Genomic DNA, 25,252 nt, shown 5'->3' with positions numbered 1-25,252 from the left:
ACTCTGCACTTCTTTTTCCTACTTGGTATTTTCATTTTGTTTTTTTTTTTTTTTTTTGTGACCTTTATTTGTTAATTTGTTTGTTATTTTATTTGTTTGATTATAGTTTGTTATTTTATTTGTTTGGCTATACTTTTGTTAATTTATTATTTTTATATATTTTTATTTTAAATTTAATTATCCAGATTATGTGAATTATAAAGAATACATATATAATTCATACAAATATATATATATATGTATATATATATATATATATATATATTTTTTCCCGTTGATTTGTGCAGTTTGGTTTTCTTTTAGTTTTGTATTTTTTTTTTTGGTTCTATGTTATATATGTATAAGAGTGCATATGCATATATGTATATTTATAAGTTTTATATATATATATTTAAAATTTTGTAGGTGTTTGTAAAAAAAATATTTTTTCTGCATTTTTTTTTTTTCGTTTTTTTTGAGAGTGCAATATATATAAAAGGGATTCTAAGAATGCAGCTTATATAAGGTTCCTTTGTTAAAAAAAACTTGTGCTTTTTTTTTTGTCTTGAGTTTGTTTATCTCTTATTTGTTTGTTTTTTTGTTATTTTTTTTTGTTATTTTTTTGTTATTTTTTTTGTTATTTTTTTTGTTATTTTTTTGTTGTTTTTTTTTTAGTATTTCCTTATTTTTAGAGTCTTATTTTTTTGTAATATAATTTTATTTTTAATTATATTTTAATTATCTATATTTTTTATGTTTCCTGTCCTATGTTTGAGCCTGAGGTGCATATCAAAGGAAACTATAAAAATATAAAAATATGTATGTATAATAAATTTACATATGTCTTAATATTACAACTCTTGTATTTATTAATAGACAATATATATATATATATATATATATATATATATTATATGTGCATACATGTGCTTGAGTGTTTTCTCTATTAATAAAATACAATAAGATATATGTACATATTATATATATATATATATATATATATATATATATATATTATGTATAGAGTGTAAATATAAATGAACCAGTAACTTAAAATTTTTCATTTTTTTTTTTTTTTTTTTTTTATATTTTATTATTTTATTTTTTTCATTGTAATAATATTTATAAAAACAATGGATGATAATTTAGTTAAGGGATCAAACGAAGTAATTGGTTCTTGTAATGTTGATGGAATAAATGGTAATATTATGGAGAAGAATATGTGTTCTTCTGATATAATATTAGATGATACGAATAATAAATCATTATGTGATAGTAATAAGTTAAAGAAGGATAATGAGAAGGGAATTGATGAGAATATAAAAGAAACAAGTACCTGTACATATACGGTTGATGAGAATATAATGAAGAGTAATGAAGAAAAAAATGACGAGGATGATGATGGTAGCAATAATGTGGATGTAGTAGATGAAAATATTGGTACTGTATCAAAGGAAAATATGAACAATACAAGCAACAATGATAATAATAATATGCAATATGATAATAATAATATACAATACAACAACAATAACAATAATAATAATAATAGTAATAATATACAATATGATAATAAAAATAATAATAATAATAATAATATTATTAATAATAATAATAATGATAGTGTATCATATAATATTAACAACGACATTTTCAACAGCAATAGTAATCAGATGGTTCCATTTGTTAATAATGCGAATAATGAAGAACAAAATAAAATGAGAGAACATATAGGTAGTCAAGAACCAGTCATATTAATAGACAAAATAGAAAGATGTCTAGTTGTTGAATGGTATGAAAATAATATTCGTAGAGAACAGAGAATATCATATAAAAAATATGGTAATGATAAAGCAAAATTAAGAGCTAAAGAATTAATTGAGAAATTAAAATCTGGAATAACATTTGAACAATTATATCCTGATAAAGGACCACCTATAGTACGTGTTTTTGAAAATGTAGGTGTTTATAATGTATCATTAATTAGAGATAGAATTGAAAGAGAATGGAGGGTGGAATGGTTAGAGAATGGCGTTCCTATGAAAGCTAGATGGTCATGTAAAAAAGTTGGCAATGATGAAGCTCAAAAAAGAGCTGATACATTTGCTCAAAGTATGATTAAAGGTATTTTTAATCCTATATTGTTACATAAAGCAACAGGTACCAGATTTTCTAGATCTGATAAATCTGTTGTTAAAATTAATGTTTATATGAATAAAAATATAAAATGTATAACAAATGGTTTAGACGATGATAATAATACAGATAATAATAATGGTGTGAAAACATTTTCAATCAAAGGAGAAGTACCAAGTAGTCCTTTGAATCATAAAGTAACAAGAAGTTATAGAAGAAGAAAAAAAAAAAATGATATAAATAATGTCATGGAATTACAAGATGGAAATGTAAGAAACATGACATATTTGATAAATAACAATAATAATAATAATAATAATAATAGTTCTTATTTAAATCATAGTAATAATATGAACCCTAATATGTGTAATATGAATCTTATGGAATATCAAATGAATGAAATGTATCAGGGAAATAATATGTCTAATATGATGATGTTAGATAATAATATGAAGAACATGATACAACATAATAATATGAATAATGATCTTTTGTTCAATACAGATGTATATAATGATAAAAAAAGAACTAGAAGTACTAGAATGACTAGAAAAAGAAATTTATGTAAAACTGAAAAATCGATGATATCAAAAAATGGAAATAAATATATGATAAATAATGATATAGATATTAATGATAAAAATGTACAAATGAATAAAAATGATGTATTAGTAAATACTTATATAGTAAAAAGTGAATTATGTAATAACTATCCAAATGAAAACAATAATAATAATATTAACAATAACAACAACAACAACAATAATAATAATAGTAATAATAATAATAATAATAATAATGGTATGATGATGATGATGATGAATAATAACAATAATAATAATAAAAAAAAAGTGAAGACACAATTAAATAATAATATAAAAAATAGTTATTATATACCAAGTGAACAATATGAAATGTTCTGTTCAGCTAATAATATCGCTAGTGGTAATAGAAATAAAAGAGCAAATAAAAATGCATACAAAATAACAAAAAATAATAAGAATAATGATTTTGTTAATTATAATAATATATCGAATACTATTCAAGATAATGTAACAGGTGATACACAGAATTATCAATATATGTTGAATGATAATATGAATGGAGAATATTTAAATCCAAATGAGTATCCTATGAGAAATGCAGAAGATGGTGTTGATAATTATTATCAAAATAAAAATTATTATTATCTTTATAATAATAACAATGGTATGTTAGTAAAAACATATGTAGTAGATCAAGAAGGAAATCAGAACTATGTTAAAAATAATAATTTTGTTAAAATGGAAAATTCAGATTATCTTTATGGAGGTGCATCCACAAATGGATGTCAACCAGTTGGTGATAAAACTATTAATAACAATTATGATCCATCTTTAAATAAATATAAACAAAACATGTTAGAATATAACAATAATTATAATTTAAATGTGGATAAAAAAGGTATGAACTATACAGCATTTACATCTAGTTTGGATGGAAAGAAAAAAAAAAGAAAAAATTCTAGATCTTCAAAAAATCGCAACATGTTAGAAGATGAATATGATAATTATACTATAAATTATAATGTTACGTGTGCAAAAGAAAAAAGAGGTAAAAATAAAAAGGATACTTGTGAAAATATTAATGATAATATATATGATAATAGAAATAATAATGAGACTTTAGTCGGAGGAAGACGAAGAAGAAAAAGTGTAATAGCAACAAGAAGAAAAAAAAATGGAAGAGGAAAATATAAAAATAATGATAACGAAGATATAAATGATATAGATGATAATGTTAAAAATATTGGAAATGAACAAGATAAAGAAAATTATGAAGAAAGAATAGAACCAGGATATATTAAAGAAGAATATATACCTCATGAAAATGAAGAAGGAGAAGTAAAAGATTTGGAAGAGAATAAAGGTAGAAAAAGAAGAAGAATAAAATCATCAAAATTTTATGATAATGATGAATATATATATTCAATAGATAAAACATATAATAAAAAAAAATCATCACAATATGATGATAATAATAATATTAATAATAATGGTAATAATATAATACAGAATGAATATAATGGATATATGATGAATAACAATAACTATATGATAATGAATAATATGAATACAAACAATATGTTGAATAATGATGGTCATTATTTAAATAATAATATATACTGTAAGAATGAAATGCAAAATCTTTCATTTAATAATCTTAGTACAGAAAATATGAATATGATGAACATACCAAATATGGTAAATATGAACAACTTAACAAATATAAATTCTGCATATAATATAAAATCTGTAGAAAATTATAATGTTGATAAAATGAATAATCCTAGTTTCATAAATAATTGTATAGAATTTGTTGAGAATCCAAGAGGTTATAGAGTTCCATATGAATATCAATCACAGAGATTTTATGAATATTTCGAGGTACCATTAAATTCACGTAAAGAATTTGAAATGCAGCAAAAATATTTCGCAAATTTATTTTCATTACATATTTTGGCTGTTGGTTGGAATGTAAATAAAGGGGATGGAATGGAAAATAATAATATCCCACAATTGACTGATCAAAATATGATACCAAATAGTAATAGTAATTATAATAATAATAACAACAGTAGTGGTAATAATAACAATAATAATAATAATAATAGTAACCCTTACCAGCTTGTGCCATATAATGAAAAGGACAATATTATGAATAATAAAGAATTGGTATCATCAAAGGAACAAATGAATGGACAATATATTCCTTATAATTATAAACCTATATATCATATGGAACCCTTTAGTTCTGATATGAATAATAATATTAATAGTAATTGTAATTATTATGTTGACTTAGAAAATATGAACAATGCAAAGATTGATGGTAAGGAATATACATATAATGATGTCCAGACAATGAATAATTATGGAGGTATAAATAAAAAAGAAAATCTTGAAAATGTAGCAAACTATGAAAGTATGATGAATTATGAAAATATTTCAAATTATAATAATGCAGATGATGTGATAAACCAAAGAAATAACGTTGCTAATATTACTGATCATAATAATAATTTGAATAATATATCTCCTATGAATGATGTACATAACGTAATAGATAAGAATAATATGAACCATATTCCATACTATAATGATATGAATAATAACATAACAAATTATTCTAACATTAATGGTATACAAAATTTAAATAATATGAATCCAATAATGATAGATCAAAATAATAATTCTGATAGTGTGGAAAAGTTTTATGACGCAATTGATGGATGTAACATGGTTGATACAAATTATATGGTAGATACAAATAATATGGTTAATCGAATCCATTTTAATGATGTAACTAATAATGTAGGAAATATCAATAATAATATGACCAATCTGAGTAATCCTTATAATAACCTAAATGGAATGAACGACTTGAACAGAACAGGTGAAATGAATAATAATATGGTCCATTTAAATAATAAGAACGAAATGAGTGGTTTAGCTAATATGAATGATAATATAAATATTAATAATGTATCTGTTATAAAAGAAAATAGTAATTCGAATAGTTCAAAGGATATAAATAATATGAACATGGAGAAATTATATGTATCCAACATGACTTATTCCACAAATGATTTAATACACATGAATAATAACAACAATAATAATAATAATAATATTATTAATAATAACAGTGTGAATGTAGTTGGTATAGAAAACAGTGTTAATAACACAGTATATGATAATATGAATAATTATATACCTATGAATACAATAAATGTAAATTATATGAATGGTACTAATAATCTAAATGTGGAATATAAAAATGTTAGAGGTTATGATGAGGCGTTATCTAATAGGCCCGATATGATGTCTTATAACATGTCTGGATTAGATCATTTTAATGATAATAGATATATGAATGATATGGATCCAAATGTTAAAACAAACATTTTGAATAATCATAACAATATTGGAAGTGCTAACATATCTAATAATATATATAACAATCAAACAGATTTAATAAATAACTATTATAATAATAATAGTAATAAATATGCAAATATAAATTCTAGTGATATGTACAAAGAACAATATTATAACGCACATATGAATCATCTTATAAATGATAATAAGGAAATATCCAATAATTTTGATGATTCAAAAAATAATGTTAAAGGAATAACAAATGGTGATAACAAAGATTTATTAAATGTTCATAATAATGTAAATATAAATATTAATAATACATGTAACAATAGTGATACCTCCAACATGTTGCAAGAAAATAACATTGTAACAAATAAGAAGGATCTACAGGTTATTAATAAAAATATGGTTCTAACATATACATGTAATAAAGATGATATGGTAAATAATTTGAATGGTGTTAATGATTTATCAAATGATCAAAATGATGGCTCATTAAATGATAATAGAAAAAATGAGGCTTTATATATTAATACTAATCATAAAGATAATAATATGAACACAAATAAGGTAAATGGAGATAATGAAATAGAGAGTACTACACATGTAGGTGAAAATAAAAATAAAATGAATGAAAATATAATACATAGTAATAATATTTACAAGAATTGTAATGGAAGTTATGATAATGTTAATGTTACATATGAAAATTCAGATCATTTATATTTTATGGAAACAGAAAAATATTCTAGTGATAATGTAGTAAATAGAAATGCTCATAATCAATTTAAAGATTCATATTATAATTTATTAAGTCATGAAGATGTAAATAATAATATAAATAATGAAAATAATAGTAATAATAATAATAATAATGAAGATATGACATGTAATCAGTATATAAAAAAAAGTAACAATACAAGTAATAAAATAATAAAAGAAATGAATAATTATGATTTTTATTCTAATAAAAAAATGATAGATAAATTGAGATCAACATCAAATTCAAGTACAATAAATACGGAATATTTACCTAGTAATTTATTAAATTCAATAAGTATCAATAATGTGTCACAATCTAATCAGATAAACGAACATGTGGACAAATAAACAAAGATACATACATACATATATATATATATATATATATATATATATATATATATCTTTTTAAAAAATGTCTTTTTTTTTTTTTTTTTTTTGTTAATTTTTATATATAATAAACCAAATTTATATTAAGTGTAAAATATAAAGCAATAAGTTGTATGGTTAACATAAAAAATGTAACACATATATAGAATAATATATATTAATATATATTAATATATATATGTATATATGGAAGACTTATTCTTTTTGCATTATAATAAAATGTTATTTTTTTTAAATATTTTTCCTCAAATATATATATATATATATATATATATATATATATATTTATATATATATATATGTGTATTATTTTTTTTATTTTTATATTTTGTAAAATTGTATGTTGAACTTTTAAAATGATTAAAACTTTAAAATTATAAAAATATGAATATAAAATATTTTATATATAACAAATAAAAATAAAAAGAGCTTAATTTTTCTCATTTTTATATTTCTTTTTTCTAATAATATAAATATATATATATATATATATATTATATGTGAGGTAAATTTTTTTGTTCATATAAATATTTACCTCTTTCAAAATAATACAAAAATGTATTATAAGATATATATTTGACATGAATATGTATTGTTATAATATTACTATTTTTTTTTTTTAACCTTATGTATAATAAAAAATATATATTATAAGAATATTATGAAATAAAATAATTTTATTATATATAGAAACAAAAAAAAAGAAAAAATTCATCTATGTTATAAAATATTAATGGGTTATATATTAAAGAATAAATAAATGAAGTATCATATTAATAATATTATATATATTATATATATATATATATATATATATGTGTAATAAATGTGAAAGTCTTCTATCACATATTTGTAATTTTTTTTTTTTCTTATTTATAATAACAATATGGGATTAAAAAAAAAAAAAAAAAAAAAACGTGCACATATATATATATATTATATAAACTTGTTGATTATCAAATTTTATTATTTAAGAATATAGAAAATAATGAGTGTGTTGATATTTTAAAAGAATTATGTATACACTTTCGTGATATATAAATATATATGTTATAAATATATTCATTATATGGAAGAATAAACATAATATAGTTTAACTTTTAAAATGAGGAAAAAGAAAAAAAAAATATATATATTATACATATATATTTATATATATTTTAATGTACTTATATTTTTATAATACATAAATATGCATATGATATATATATTATTATCGTTTAATGTGAAATTAAAAAGAAAAAAAAGAATTCCTTATTTATCTTACATATTATATATATTATATATATATATATATATATATATATATATATATTTAATATATATATTTAATATATATGCTTTCTTACACAGAACAATAAGAAACGATGAAAAGTTTTTTGTTTAAAAATATTAATAAATATGATCAAGAATATAAAAACAAATATAAATATCTTGATATAGGGAATGAGTGTTATAAAAATAAATGCCTATTTTTACACTTACGTAATAATATTTCTATATACACAAAAAAAATAAAAGTAGAAATAGGTAATGTCCATAAAAGTAAAGTATTTTATAATACTTATCATAATAACCTTTGTAGAAGTAAAAACATAATTAAAGTAGATCATATTTATAATAATAAAAGAGTATTGTTCTCATCATATAATAAATTATATAATAGAAATATAACAAAAGATATTAGAGGGTGTAAAAAAAGTGAGCACATTAAGAGAAAAAACATTTTGTTATTAAAAGGTAAGGATAGAGAGAAAAGGATATTTACTTTGATAGATTATGCATTAAAGGGAAATATAACAAAGCCATGTAATTGTGTTTTTAATAATAAAGATAAGTATATGGGTAAATGTAAGTGTGATAGTAAGAATAATATTAATATTAATAATTACTATATAAATTCAAATAATATTCAATATAATAAATGTGCTGAGAAAAATATTTTTAGTGTTAATATAAACAAACACTATATTAATAATTATTATCACATATTTTATCATAATCCATATAAAATGAGAACAATGCTATTTAGTAATTTTGCTCAAGCAGCTATTTCATTAAAAAAAGAGAAGTGTATAAAATTCTCCAAACTGAACTTAAGTGATTTGTTAATATTTATAAATAAGAATTTATTAGAAGATGATGTTAGTATAAAGACGTGGAACAATTTATTTGTTCAATTAGATAAAGTGATATCTAAAAAGACAAAAAATGAAGAACAAAAAGTAGAAATCTCTACATTTTTTGATGGTTTAACGAATTATGAATGTTATGTACTTATAGATTATCTTAAAGATATTGAAGAGGGTGTAAAAAATAATATTTGTGATAGTATATTTTTTGAATGTTTTGTTAACAGTTTGAAGAATAGGGATATTACTTTTTGGTATGAGAGGAAGGTACTTGAAAATTGTGGAAATGAAGAAAATAAAAAAAAATTAGAAAATTGTAATTATAATAATAATAAAAAGAATGATGATGGTTATGATGATACAAATGTTATGATAAAGAATGAGAATATAGAAAACAAAAGAAATGAAAGTAAAATAAAATCATATATAAAGAAAAATATAAAAGGATTTTTAAATATATCATCAAGTGAAAAAAATAACAACATATATAATAATAATAATAATAATAATAATAATGATAATATAGAAAAATCAAAAGATGATTTAATGAAGACATATATAAAAGATAATATAAATAAAAATGACGAAAATGATAAGATAAATGATAAATTAAGAATTTGTTCAAATAATAATATAAAGGATGTAAAAATGATTAAAAAATGGTTTAATCTTATTAGTTATTTTCATAACAAATGTGAATATATAATAATAATAAAAGAATATTTAAATAAAATATTTCGACAAAATATTGATGAATTAATAGGTATAAATTATTTTTCAAAAACAGTACATTATTTAACAAATCAAATAAATAGTAAAAGTATTCATGCTATAATATATACATATGAGAATAAATTAGAATTAATGAAATCATATGATTTTAGTTATAGTTTAATAATATTATTAAGGTTTTTAATATTAAATCATAATTTATTTAATAAAATCATTGATTATGCTATTGATGATCCATTAAAAAAATTTGAAGAATCAAAATATTTTATTCGTTTTATTAAAAGTATAGATACATATCCATTAATATATCCTAATAATATAATTTATAATAATACCGAACTATTTCAAAAGAATATGAATGATTTATATAATTTTACATTTACAATATTTATAAAAAAATTAAGTATGAGATTAAATGATTATAATATATCTAATTTATTATTTATATCTGAATGTTTAAGTGAAGTGATATTTATACCTAATACACAAAATAATATATTACATATATTTATTAATAAATTAAGATATCATATAAATAATTCAATAGATATATTATCAGTTGATAATTATATGTTAGTACGTCTTTTTAAAATATCATCTATTTTTTCCTTCGTACCAGAAAAGGAAATATATATAATAAAAAGTATTAGAAATAATAAAGACAAAAATTTTATGAAAAGTAAAGAATTTATGCATCATATGAATTCTAAACAATATGTAAATACACCAACATTGGTGAAGGATTATAGAAATTATCTAAGAAGTAATAGAAGGACTGGTAGACACACCATAGCAGTTATGAATACTAATTATGTGAAGATGGAAAATATTTATAATTCTAACAAGGAAAAAAATGATATATATTTTATGGATGACATACAAAATGATGATTTAATATATGATATTAAAGAAGAAAAGGATAAATTACATAAGTATCATCATACAAATGAGCAGCAAAAATGTATTAGTAATATACACAATAACAATATAAATAATAATAATATAAATAATAATAATATAAATAATAATAATATAAATAATAACAATATAAATAATAACAATATAAATAATAATAATATAAATCTAGAAAACAATAATACCAATGAAAAATATGTAATTTCAAAAAATAAAGCTCAAACATACATCAATAATACAAAAAACAAAATAAGTGCACTTTTATGTAGTAAGGTAAATGATATAGATAAAGAAGAAGAACTTGATGAACTAAAAAATGTGAATAATAATATAAATTATAATATAAATAAATCTTGTGAAAAAAATGATATTTATTATAATGACAAAGAGAATAATATAGATTCTTCAAAAATAAATAAAAATAAAAAAATTCTTAAACATACAGATGAACATAATGTTAAGGAACAAATAATATCTAATGAACCAAATAGAAAAAAAAACTTATCTTTCAATGTACAAAATGATAAAGTTATAAATTATTATTATGAAGGATCAGAACTATCTGAAGAATGTCAAGGTAATAAATCTGATATAAATTCTTGTGTTACACAATATGATTTGTTACAAGTGAAGGATGATAAAATATGTGATTTAACGAATTATCTAATAAATTATAATATGAATCAAGATGTAAATAAGAAATATAAAAAAAATAAATTCTTATTAAAAAATATCGTTTTATTATTATGTTCTCAAATAGATAAGAAATTAGAAGATATGATAAACGAAATGGAAAATAAGAAAATAAATTTTTTCATCGAAAAAAAAAATCAAAATAAAAAAAAATATATTCCTATGACTAAAGAACAATTAATTCAAGAAATAAAATATATCAATGAAATGAATAATGAGAAAAAATATATAAATAATAATAATGAATATATTAATATGAATAAAGATAAAAATAATAATATATCAAATTATAATAATAATAATAAAATGCAAGAATTATATAAACATTCTTTAATATTTTATGATATCAGTGTTTTAAGTGACATAGTAAAATTTAGTCATTTCTCTATTAATACAAATAAACATACGTACGAATTAATTAAATGTATAAAAAAAAGACTGGAAGAAATAATGAATTTTTATTATATAAAAAGTAATAAACATGAGGATGAAAATATATTACATATTACAAAAAGAATAAATAATATAAATGATAATAAAAAGAAAAATCTTAATTCGAATGATAATTTAAAAAATTATATAGATACAAAGGAAGTTACATATTATAAGGGTAAAAATATAAATGATGAAACACAAAAAAATAAAAATAATGCATCTACTCCATATAATATATCAAATATGTTTAATAAAAACAACACAAATATAGATATAATAAAATATAAAGATAATACATATAATACAAATAATACATATAATACATATAATACAAATGGTGATTATGTCGATGATATAATGCTACAAAATATAACTACCTTCAAATTATATAATTTTTATTGTGCATGTCGAAATTTTAGTCCCTCATTTTTATTTGCCTTCTCAGATATTTTATTAAAACTTACACCCAAAATAAACGTTATAGATACTGAAAAGCATGTTGATTTATTTAATAAAAAGTATATTCAAAAAATAGAACATGTAAAAACATTTGAAAGAATTCGTAATAAAAACATCACCATTCCTTTTATAGTTTCTTTATTACATTCTTTAAAAATTATGATATCATCTAATTTATTCTTAACCAATAATTTATTAAATACTCATATAAGTACTATGGTTCAGTATGCATATTATGTTTTATTTTATTACTATTACAACAAGTATATGAAAATATGTCCAACGGACAAAATATATCATAAAGAATCAGAGAAGGAAGTAAAGAGTTGTGAGAAATTATCATTACGTGATAATATTACTAATATGTTAAGGAAAAAAAAAGAGAAAGATCAAAATAATATAAACAATGTGAATAATAAAGTACATTCAAATGAAGATTCTTATAACACTACCAAGTATATCGATACGATGCATAATAAAATACAACTTGATAATAATAATATTACAATGAAAGAGGAGGTCCTAGACAATATTAATGCTATAGATAAAAATAATGAACACTTAGAAAAGTTAAGTAAAAGTGTGGACCCCTTGAAGTCTAAAAATGAATGTCTTATGTATGACAGTGATGATGAAAATGGTAATAATAATAATAATAATGATAATATTAATAATATTAATAATAATAATAATGTTCATAATAATCATAACAATTGTGATAATATTTTAAAAAGTCCTAATGATGAGGAAGGCTCTGCTATTTCTAGTATAATAAAATTGAATAAAAAGAAAAACAAAAGATTGGTAATCTTTGAAGATTTAACACTTGACGACTTGTGTAATATATATTTGTGTTTATGTAGCTCTTTATATTTTTTAAATAGAGCAGAAGAGAAAACTAATGAAATAAAACATTTGATTTATCTAGAACATAAGTTTTTAAAATTAATTACAAAAATAAAATATATGAAATATTTGTCAGATAATTTTATTTTCTTTTTATTTAAGGCTCCTTCTACATCTAAATTAGAACAAAAATTAGATGCTATTATTCCTTCTATAAAAATTAAAAATACAAAAAAGAAAAAAAGTATATCAGATATATTTTCTTCAACTACATATACACAACATATGCACATTATGAGTTTGCCTGCAGCAACAGCTTTTTTTTTATGTAAAATAAAATTATCTATGTCATCAAGTGGTAGTAAAGAATTAAATATGTTAAGAATTGAAAATACAAAAAAATTATTTGATATATTAATTGATGATTATAAATTGTTAACAAATTGTATTGAAGAGCTTTTTATAAATCCTATCCAAAATGAAAATAAAGACACCACAAAATTAATAGACAAAAAAGAAGAAGATAGTAATAAATCATTGAATAATAATAGATCAACTATATATAGTAGAAAAGTACGTAGATATCCATATTTACCTTATCTAATATCTAATAAGGTTTCTATGAATCATAATGTTTATTTTAAAGCTCTTATAAGTGACATGTTTTTTGGTGTTCATGAAGTAACAACATTATATGGTTTACAAATTACATTATTGAAGACTGTAAAACATTTAGAAAATGCACAAGTTAATTTAAATGTTAATTATAAAATAACACAAATCCAACCTATGCATAATGATGTACTTAATTATTTATCAGAACTTTCTAATGTAGTTAAAGATTGTTTATATACAATATTTTTGTCACAACCTTATATTCATAAGTCTCCAAAGAAATATACAACAAAAAGTTTAGTTAATTATTTTATTAATAAATGTAGATTTGTGAGGGATTATAACATTTTTGATGATTCAAATAATAAGTCATTTACTGATGTGAAAAGTCACAAATATATGACCAGAGAATTTTATAATTAAAGTATGAAAAGGTACGAATATTTCCTATTATTATGTACAACAATAAAAAGTATGTAAAATAAAAAAAAAAAAAGAAAAAATTATTCATATATCTATTAATTAAAATGTGTATCCTTATTGAATTTACAATAAAATATATACGATCTCAATAAATGAATAGACAAATAACATAAAAAAAAATAGATACATATATATAATATATATATATATTATCTTTTTGACCTCTTTTTTTCTTGTTATATATATATATTTTTTTTTTTTTTTTTTTCTTGTGTATAAAAAATATAAAATGGAACACATATATATTAAATATTGTGTATACGTTCGCGTTTTCTTTCTTTCTTTATATATTATACTTTTATTTATTTATTTTATATGTTTTTGTTTGTGATATTATTTAACACTTTTATTTTTTTGATTATAATCTATTTGTTTAATGTTTCTTTTCAACTATTGTTGTTTGAGGTAAAAAAGATTCAATAAAGAAAAACAAAAAAATAAACAAAATAATATTACTATAATATTATTATTATTATTATTATTATATATATATAGTGGAAAATAATTTTGAGTTAGACAAATATAAATAATAAAACATATATGCATACAATGTACTATGTAAATATAATATATATATATATATATATATATATAGTTATGTTTGTTTCCTATTTTCCTTTTTTTTTAAATATTATGATTATTTCACTTTATATTAAAATTATTTCCTGAGAATATATTTATTTATTTTATTTTAGCTCACTTTATGTTCTTTAAAAAGTTTAAAACGATTAACATTTCAAAAATGTTGATGTGTAATTATATAGTGTGAAAATAAGGATAATTTAAGAAATGTAATAAATTTTGATAAAAAAAAAAAAAAAAAAAAAAAAAAAAAACATACATTTGTATATAATATATATATATATATATATATATATTTATATATACCTTTAATTTTGTTCTTGAATTTGCTTCTATATTATTCTGTCTACATTTATATGCTTAAAAGTTATATGATATATATATATATATATATATATATATATTTATATATACATTTGTGTAGTCCTTTTAAAAATATTGATACTCATTCTAAATAGTAATAAGCAAAATGACTAAGGAAAATCTGCAGTGTGATAAATACGATAAGCGAAGTCCAACATTAAATGGCAATAATAATAGTAATAATAATATAGTGTCAAATAATTATGTAGAAAATATAAATACAAAGAATAATGATGATGGTGAGAATGATGTTCAGAAATGTTTTGCTTCGTTGAATAGCACCATTGAAGATATGAATATTCAATTTAATAATATATTAAAAGATAATGAAGAGAAATATATATTAGCATTTAATACGTATATGTATGATGTTCAAAAAGAAATAGGTGTGTTAAAAAAGATCGTAAAAGAAGAAAAAATAAAAAAATTAAAAGATGAGAAAATGAAAAAATTACAAAAGGAATTGAAGTGGTATATAAACGAATGTTTAAGGTTAGATAAAATATCTGAATATTTAAAAAAAGAAGCTGATAAGTGGAAAAGGAATAGTGAGCTTATGAAAAGCCATATGTTATTTTTAGAAAGAAAATTATATAAAATATATGAAAAAATTATTTATAAAGAAAATATAAAGAAAGAAAATGATATTATAAAAGATGATAAAATTATAAAAATAAAGAAATCAGAAAGTGAAATACATTTAAAAAAAAAAGAAATATGTAATGAAAGAAAAGATATAAAACAATTGTTTAGTGATATAAAAAAAAATGATGATGAAAAAAATATAAAAAAAGATGAAACATATAAACAAATCGATTTGAAAATAACAAATCTAGAAAAAAAATTAAAAAAACAAATCAATATAAATTCGAGTTTACAACAAAAATTAGCAAATTATTATATCGAAAAATCAAAATATGAAAAATTATTTATAGAATGTGTTCAACAAATTAAAAGAGATCTAACAAAACGAACATTAAGAAAAGATAAAGAACAATATGTCCAACATAATTTTTCTTCTCTATTAAATAAATCAGAATTTAATAATTTTACTAACGATGAAAAAAAAAATATATTAATATCCTTTTTTTCTACAAATGATATCATATATTTTATGAACAAATATGTATTTAGTAAAGAAAAACTTCCTATTTATAATAATACTGAAAATAGCTACTCAAGAAGTACAATAAAGTATCAAAAAAGGTCCGATATTTCTCCCTTCATATTGTAAATTATATGCTTCAGATGGATACACACATAAAAATAAGCATAAAAATAAACATAAAAATAAACGTAAAAATAAACATAAAAACAAACATAAAAACAAACACAAATGTATATGTATAATTATATGTGTATTTATATGTATATTTTTTTTTTACTCCATGTTGATGCATTTACATATATATATATATATTATATATATTATATTTATTATTATTTTTTTTTTTTTTTTTTCCTGAGTAATTATACATATATGTGTAATCCTGTTTATGATATGTAATTAAGAGAAAACCAAACTTTAGATACATGCAAAATTTTTAAATGATATATTTCATTATTGTTTGAAATATTAATAAACAGATTAAATCAAAAAAATTCTGTGAAATATTTTCTGTCCTATTAATTATACATATGTATAAATAAAAAATAAAATAAAATAAATATATAATAATATAATTATATTGTCTTATATAGTTTTCTAAAACTGTTCATCATGTATTTCTTTTAAATTTAAAAAAAAAATAATAATAATAAGACATATAACAATGAAAAATATAATTGTATATTAAAAAAAAATATATAATACTCTTATTAATATTATTATTATTTTTTTTTTTTCTCTTGTTCTTTTTATTATTTATTTATTCAATTTTTTTTTTTTTTTTTTTGAAATGCCTTAAAGTGCATCCTTTAATTATAATTTACAATTAAAAAAAGAAATAATAATATAAAACAAGATAAATAGATACAATAAAAAAGAATGTTAGATACCAAAGTAAACAAAACGATGTGAGTTAAAATGTATGAAGACATTTCATATGCTCATCGTTTTGATAATATTTTATATGAAATAACATATAAAAAATTTTTTTGTAAAAAATGTTTTTAATAAACAAATTAAAGGATATATTTTATTACAATGAGGAAAATAAAGACTTAGAAAAAGGGAAATTAAAAAAACAAGTTCACGTAGGTGAGCTTAATGATGAAATATGGTTATACAAAGACGAATACAAGAAAGAAAATTTGAGTGAAGAATATATTTCTGAAGAAGATTATGAAGGAAATGATTATGATGATGATGAAATCGAAAGAAAACCAAAGGATCATTTTTTAGAAGTACCTTTATTTGATGAAGATTATAATGGAAGGGACATAAATAAAAAATTGGTTATTATATAATAATAAAATGATACAATATATAAAAAAATTTTTCATAATATATATTAAGAATATGTATTAAACGTGTCCATTTATGTAATATTATATATATATATATATATATATATATATATATATATTTTATTTTTTAAAATATATAGAATTATTTGTCGAATAAGATGATTAAACCAATTAAAATAAAAGAGGAGGAAGTTTTGAGTGAAGAGAGCATAAGTACAACTGATGATGAAGAAGATATAGAAGAGCCATTTCTTGATTTATATGAGGAATTAAAAGTAAACAGATAAATATAATGCACATATTTAAAAAAATAAGTGTTATTTAAGAAGATACATATATATATATATATATATATATATATATATATTTTTTAGAGAGAACAAAGTATAAAAGAATTCTATAATCCAATGCTAAAACCTAGATTGTGGCGTTTCGAATTTTTTATAAAGTATATTCATAATTTGGAGAGTCAAAAACAGAAGAATTTTTACTTAGTATCTTTTGGAAACAACAAGTAGGTTTAAAATTGTTTTGATAACACGTAAGAGATATATATATGTATATTATTTATTTATACATAATATTTTATAGAAAACTAAAACTTTATGGGTCTTTGAAGAATGAAATTTTGTATACTCCTGGATATACTTTAGAAGCAGGAGAAGTTAAATATTTGAGAGTTCCACGTAAAAAAGAATAAATATAAATATATAATATATATATATATATATATATATATATATATATATATATATATTTTAGAGATATACATACTCTTTCCATTTTAACAATTTTGTGCAGTGCCAATATGGACAGAAAAAGAGATGAGTATATCATATAATGATTTAGAAAATTTTGAATTAGGAATAGAAATGTGGAGAATAAAAGGACTTGTATTTAATGAATTATATGCATGTGCTAAAAAGACGTTAAAGGATATAATTGAAGCTGAACCTGACATGAACATAATACTGAAAAGAAAAATAGAGAAAAAAAACATAATTTTTGAAACACAACGATTGGGGGTAATATATACATATATATATATATATATATGGATTATATATAATTCATATAATTATTGTATATTTGTATTGTTAATATTTTATTATATATTTTTTTATATTTTTGTAGGTATATATGCAACTATCAGAAATATTTGAATTTCATATGGCATTAGATAGTTGGTGGTTTATATCTACTGCTGAAATGCCAACTTATTTAAAAAAGCTTCCAAAATTTTTGAGATTTAAATTTCCTTTAAGTGAAAGAGATTGGATAATACACAGTTCTTATAATTCGTCAAATAACTTTTGGCTTTATCCAGGATATTTTTGTTTCATAGGAACATATCAACAATTAGCGAATGCTTTTTTTATACTTACAGTAATATATGATGCTATATATATTGTTATAGACAAAAAAATGAATATATATATATATATATATATATATATATTATATATATATACATATATATTTTTTTTTAGGTGCTATGTTATAACTCAAATTATAGATATAAACCGCCCATTTTGTTGGGTTCCTGTATCATATCTCTAAAATCTGTCACAGAATATCCCTTTTTTAAGTTAGATTACATATAAATATATGTATATATGTATGTACGATTATGCATATTTAGAACATCTTTTTATGTATACTTCAAAAAATAAATTTTTTTTTTTTATTTACATTATTTTTTCTTATCAGAGGAATTGTAAAAAAATTAACATTAGACAAAAGTCGATTTAAGCAAGGAGAGATAGTGGGGAATATAAAATGTTTTATTAATAGTTATGGGGTGGAAGAAAATGATATGAACATACAGAGGCCTAGCCAACCATTAAGTGATGCAACATTAGTTAATCAGTTAATATTAAATGATCATTATTTAGTAATAAGGTTTGTACATATATATATATATATATATATGTGTATATTTTTATTTTATTTTATTTTTTGTGGGTTTTTCTATATTTTTATATGCTAATATTACCATATTTACATTAGTTTGATTATTTTTCTTTCCTTTTAGAGTAATTAAATGTGAGAATTTAGCCATCAGTAGTGTAGATTTAAACAATGTGAATATAAATGTTTGGGTCAAGTGGGATGGGATGGTTAATAAAACTGATACAGTAACTAAAACCACATCTCCATTTTTTTATCAGAATTTATATTATCCAATACGACTGGTTGATAAAAAGGAATTAACAAATGAAAATTTAATAAAAAATGTATTACCGATAGATTTAATATCAAAGGGAGATATATGTTTTGAAGTTCATAATAATAATGAAATTTATTCTACCATATTAGGTATTTTTGAGTTACCCTTTGCTGACATATTTAATTATGGTACAGAAGATTATAGATCACTAGCTCAGGTTAGTATAAAAAGGATATACATATATATATATATATATATATATATATATATATATGTATATATATATGTATGTATGTATATTTTATTTTTCCTTATTAGGAGAATACTAAAAGTACATCTCAATATAATGATTATAACGAATTTGGAAGTGGACGTATGGATCCCACCATTGATAATTATGATGATTATTACGTGAAGAAATATAAGACTATTGTTTATAAAAATACATTAGGTAATTGAATGAATAAATAAATAAATAAATATATATATATATATATATATATATATATTATTTATATCTTTTTATCTTCAGAATTAATGTACTCTAAGGTTCATTTAAAAGCATTAAATAAAGAAAACATACATACAAAGAAAGAGTCTACAATATCTGTGGAAGCTTTTGTTATTCCTCCACTTCCACATAATCTAGTTTTTATGAAAGAGGAGAAGGCTCAAAATTCTTCTATTATATATAAGTCCATGTCGAAAAGGTATTTAAGATGACAAGAAAATATGTTTCAAGAGTTAATATATGATAGTATATGTAAATAAGTTTTTAATATTCTACAAATATGTTGTATATTTATTATATTTAAAAAAATAATATACATATATATATAATATATAATTATATCTTATTTTATATAGATGGGAAAAGGACTTTTCCAAATTTAACGATACATATAATCAATGGTTTCCAAAGGCAATTAAAAATAGAAAGTAATAAAATAAAAATAAATAAATAAATAAATATATATATATATATATATATATATATATATGTAAATATTCCAAACATATATTATATATTTCTTCTCTTATAGTTTTCCTTGTATAAGCAGAAACGATTTTGATAATAACTATTATCCCTTGTGTAGTTTTGTTACATCGATTAATTTACCTGCACAAGTGTCAACCCCTGGTAAGTATAAAACAATAAATCAATGATATATTTTGTTATGGAGACATATACATATATATATATATATATTACATTGTTTATTAGGCCCTCTGTTTCATTGGCTGAACAATATTGAATATATTGAAAATGAGGACGAATCCTCCATTTTTACGTCTCCCTATTTTTTTTTATCCTATAAAAAGGGGACAATCCAAGATCATGTTCTTTTATTGTGTTGTTGTTTGAAGGGTTTGGAGTATGATGCATATGTTTGCAAAGGTAGTTACATACAAAATTTAATATTTTTATATGTACATATGTGGTATAATATTACATATATATGTATATAATATATATATATGTATGTGTGTATGTAATTTTTAATTTTTACATTTAAGGAACTATAAATAATGGGAAGAAGGAACATTATTGGGTTATGACAAGACACGAGGAAGGGTGGATATGTTTTTGGGAGGTTACTAATAAATGTATTATACATTTGAAGAATAGATGGAATAATAATAATTTTTTAAAAAATTCAGATATCATAATGGAAAATGAAATGCTTAAAAAGATAAATATACAAAACTATAATAAATATTACAGTGGTGAATATTTAATGAATTTTGTTAAGTATGGTTTAGAAGAGTTAAAAAAGAAAGAAAAAGAAATAAGAGAAGAATATGATATGAAAGAAGAAAATAAATTATATTCTATGGATATGTATGGTGAAAAGAAAATGAAAGATGAAAAAGTAGATGTTGATGAAATATTATATAATGATGAAGAATTTTTTAATAATATGTTTGAAATAAAATATGAAAAAACTAATACATATAAATGTAATAAAACATTAAAATATTTATTAGAGAATTTTTCAAAGTATATTCCTATATCTCCTAAGATGTTTCTTTTAGATTATGAAAATACATTAACATATGTTCCATATTCATCAATAGAAATAGTATTTAATGATGAACAATTATATGGAAATATGCAAAATCTTCATCCTGCTTGTATCTTATATGACTTGGAAAATAATTATCATTGGAGACCTTTCCTTAACCATGCCCCTTCTCAGATAAAAAACGAAATTACCATTTCTACTCCCTTAAGTGACAAACTATCGTAATGATAAAAAAAAAAAAAATAAAAAAAATAAAATAAACATAAAAATAAAAATATATGTATATATATATATATATTTAATTTAATCTTATATTGCAGATTCATAATTATCTTATTTTCCTATATTCTTATTTTATTTATTTATTTATTTTATTTTATTTTTTTGTGTTAGGGTTAAGTATACCAAAGATCTGGAGGAAGAAATCAGGGAAATGATTCTCTTCATGAGAAACAAGGAGGGGCTCGAAACGAATTTTAACGAATCGTCAGAAATAAGACATTTCCTCGAAATGTATATAGACCTATGTGAATATAAATTAAACTTGGATAATAATTATAATACCAAACCAGAAAATTATGAATTCTCAGAAGAGAATAGGAAAAAAAATGAAGGAGGAAAAAATAAAAAAGATGAAACAAATGGAAATATCATAGAAAAGAATGTAAATAATCAAATGGTAGATAGAGTGGAAGGAAAAAATACATGGAGTCAATATAAAAATGATTTTTATCCAAATATAGAAGCACAGTATGTAAATAAGGAGGATTTAAATTTTTATAATTCTTATCATCCAGTTCAAAATATTGAAATGATGAATAAAGAAAAAAAACAGCATTTAACTAATATACCAAATGATTATATATATGGAATGAATGATGAAATATATAATAATGGAAAAGAGCAATATATAAAAAATTATGTTTTTAATAAGGATAATAGTGCTAATGTATTGAATAATTATGATGAAAATGTAAAAAGGAAAAATATTAAACGATTTAGTACATCTGCAATACATCGTAAAGAAAATATTGAACATGATAAAAAAAAGGATGTGTTGAAGGAAAATAAAAATAATATATTTAAAGGAGAGCTTAATAATTTATCTAATGATACTAATCAACAGAAAAGCAATTGTGATATTTACAATGAATATTGCGATGATGAATATTGTGAAGAGATTTATAAAGAATTGAAGGAAAAGTATTATTATGATAAGGATGAAAATAATGAAGAGGAAGAGGGATATTATAAGCATATGGAGAACATACCTAACAAATTTATAAAGAAATACAATAAGAAACATAATAATTTATGGAAATTACAAAAAAGTTTAGAAAAGAGGTCAAAACGTATAAAGGATGAATTAAGAGGTAAAAAATTATGGATGAATAATAATGAAGGAAAAGTAAATAAAGAAATGTTCGCTAATTTTATAGATACAAATAATTATTTGATGGAAAAATTGGGAACTAATACAAATATTAAAAAATCAAATAATTATTCTGAATATATACAAAATATTAGAGATAAGGAAATGAATGGGTATCTTTTTATACCATCAAAAGAAATATATAAACAAATGGAAGAGAAAAAAAAAAAAACAAAAAAAAAAAAAAAAAATTATTATAGTGATGATAATAATAATTATTGTAACATTCCTTATAAAAATAATCTTAAAAATAACAATTATCATGTTATGAAAAATAATTTAAAAATATTCTCCAAAAGAAAATTTAAGAAAAAAATAGATAGAAATATATTAATAAATCTAAAATGTGCTTATAATTTAAGCAGAGTGAAAACAAAATTGTCAAAATATAAGTTCCTTTCCATTAAAAATAAGTTGAGAACAATTAAAGAAGAACATAGATATTCTACAAAAAGACCTATATATTTAATTCCTTCAAATAGGGAAATCATAAATAAAGACATAACAAATAATTGTGATTTATCAAATGATGAAGAATTGGTTGATTCAAGAAATATAAAAAAATTTGTTACACAAAGTGAACATCAAATGTATGGGGACCAAAATATGTTTGGAATGGATTATGATCAAATGGGAATAGACCAAGTAGGGAATAAAAAATATAAAAAAATAAACAAATAAATAAATTAATATATGAATAAATATAAATATATAGACAAATAAATAACTAGCTAAATATATATATATATATATATATGATATAAACAAAAAAATAAATAAACATATGCATAAAAATATATTTGTGTATATTTTATTTTTTTAGGGTAACATATATAAAAAGAACGAGAATGAAAAACGAATGCAACAACATGATCAATATGTTATGAATAGAAATGAACAACTTTCAACAAATATGTATGATCACCTTAGAGAAGGAAGAAATCCACAAGTTGAAAATCCATCAAAAACAAAAGAAGATTTTTCTTGTCCTCCCAAAACATGGTCACGATTAAGTCCAACGTCTAAATATGTGGCTCATCAAATATCTCAATGGAATTGGTATTATTCACTGGTAAATAATTATTCAAATTATAAACATTAAAAAAATAAAATATATTATAAGCTTATAATAATAATAATAATAATAATAATAATTTTATATGTGTATATGTTTCTTATTTGTAGGAAGAACAATATTTTAATTGGCAATATTATAAATTTCCGGTTCCTCCAAACCATACTTTCGTCGGATTTCCAATTCATTTTTCAACAATAGGTAAAAAAAATAAAAATATATAAATATAAATATATATATATATTATTACACCCTATATTCTTTTCATTCAATTTTTTTTTTTTTTTTTTTTTTTCTTCTTTCTAGATTTTACTGAGGTAAAGTCCTTTTTATTAAATTCCAGAAGGTTTGAAAATATAATGAAGCTTTCTATATATAAAATATCCTTTGTGATATATTCGAAGGTCTATCCTTTGATTGGTGGAATTATGTCCAACTGGGTATTCCTAGGTTGTTTAGTTCCTTGGATGGTAAACAGATTAATATATATAAATATATATATATATATATATATATGCGATGTCTCCTTCATGTATTTCTTTCTTTTTTTTTTTTTTTTTGTACTGTTCAGACTGCTCAGGAAAGGGAGACCAAGATGAAGAAGACTTCCAAAAAAAATATCAATAAGAGATAAAATTAAAAATGAATAAGCCAACAGATGCATAAATATATATATAGATATATATATATGTAT

The 25,252-nt window shown here is 20.1% G+C and overlaps 4 protein-coding genes across 4 annotated transcripts; all 4 read left to right on the top strand.

Moving 5' to 3' along the window:
• Window positions 1–1,112: 1,112 nt before the first annotated feature.
• Window positions 1,113–7,148, top strand: PGSY75_0604100 (transcription factor with AP2 domain(s); the record flags this gene model as incomplete). Its single annotated transcript, XM_018784619.1, has 1 exon — window positions 1,113–7,148. The coding sequence occupies one exon, from the start codon at window positions 1,113–1,115 to the stop codon at window positions 7,146–7,148; it is 6,036 nt and encodes a 2,011-aa protein (XP_018642673.1).
• Window positions 7,149–8,557: 1,409 nt separating this feature from the next.
• On the top strand, window positions 8,558–14,440 carry PGSY75_0604000 (hypothetical protein; the record flags this gene model as incomplete). The annotated part of the gene is made up of 1 exon (XM_018784618.1): window positions 8,558–14,440. The coding sequence occupies one exon, from the start codon at window positions 8,558–8,560 to the stop codon at window positions 14,438–14,440; it is 5,883 nt and encodes a 1,960-aa protein (XP_018642672.1).
• Window positions 14,441–15,551: 1,111 nt separating this feature from the next.
• PGSY75_0603900 (hypothetical protein) lies at window positions 15,552–16,679 on the top strand (the record flags this gene model as incomplete). Its single annotated transcript, XM_018784617.1, has 1 exon — window positions 15,552–16,679. The coding sequence occupies one exon, from the start codon at window positions 15,552–15,554 to the stop codon at window positions 16,677–16,679; it is 1,128 nt and encodes a 375-aa protein (XP_018642671.1).
• An 872-nt stretch (window positions 16,680–17,551) lies between these two features.
• PGSY75_0603800 (hypothetical protein) lies at window positions 17,552–25,192 on the top strand (the record flags this gene model as incomplete). The annotated part of the gene is made up of 20 exons (XM_018784616.1): window positions 17,552–17,842; window positions 17,995–18,129; window positions 18,229–18,365; window positions 18,446–18,540; window positions 18,656–18,879; window positions 18,989–19,240; window positions 19,345–19,442; window positions 19,565–19,756; window positions 19,890–20,241; window positions 20,343–20,475; window positions 20,557–20,734; window positions 20,892–20,963; window positions 21,068–21,165; window positions 21,250–21,423; window positions 21,543–22,272; window positions 22,445–24,128; window positions 24,307–24,555; window positions 24,669–24,759; window positions 24,865–25,028; window positions 25,130–25,192. 20 exons carry the CDS (start codon window positions 17,552–17,554, stop codon window positions 25,190–25,192), a joined length of 5,412 nt encoding a protein of 1,803 aa, XP_018642670.1.
• Between the last annotated feature and the right edge of the window lie 60 nt (window positions 25,193–25,252).

This window comes from Plasmodium gaboni, chromosome 6 (assembly GCF_001602025.1).
Source record: "Plasmodium gaboni strain SY75 chromosome 6, whole genome shotgun sequence".
NCBI classification, from domain to species: Eukaryota; Apicomplexa; class Aconoidasida; order Haemosporida; family Plasmodiidae; genus Plasmodium; species Plasmodium gaboni.
This window is presented reverse-complemented; position numbering and strand designations above follow the sequence as displayed.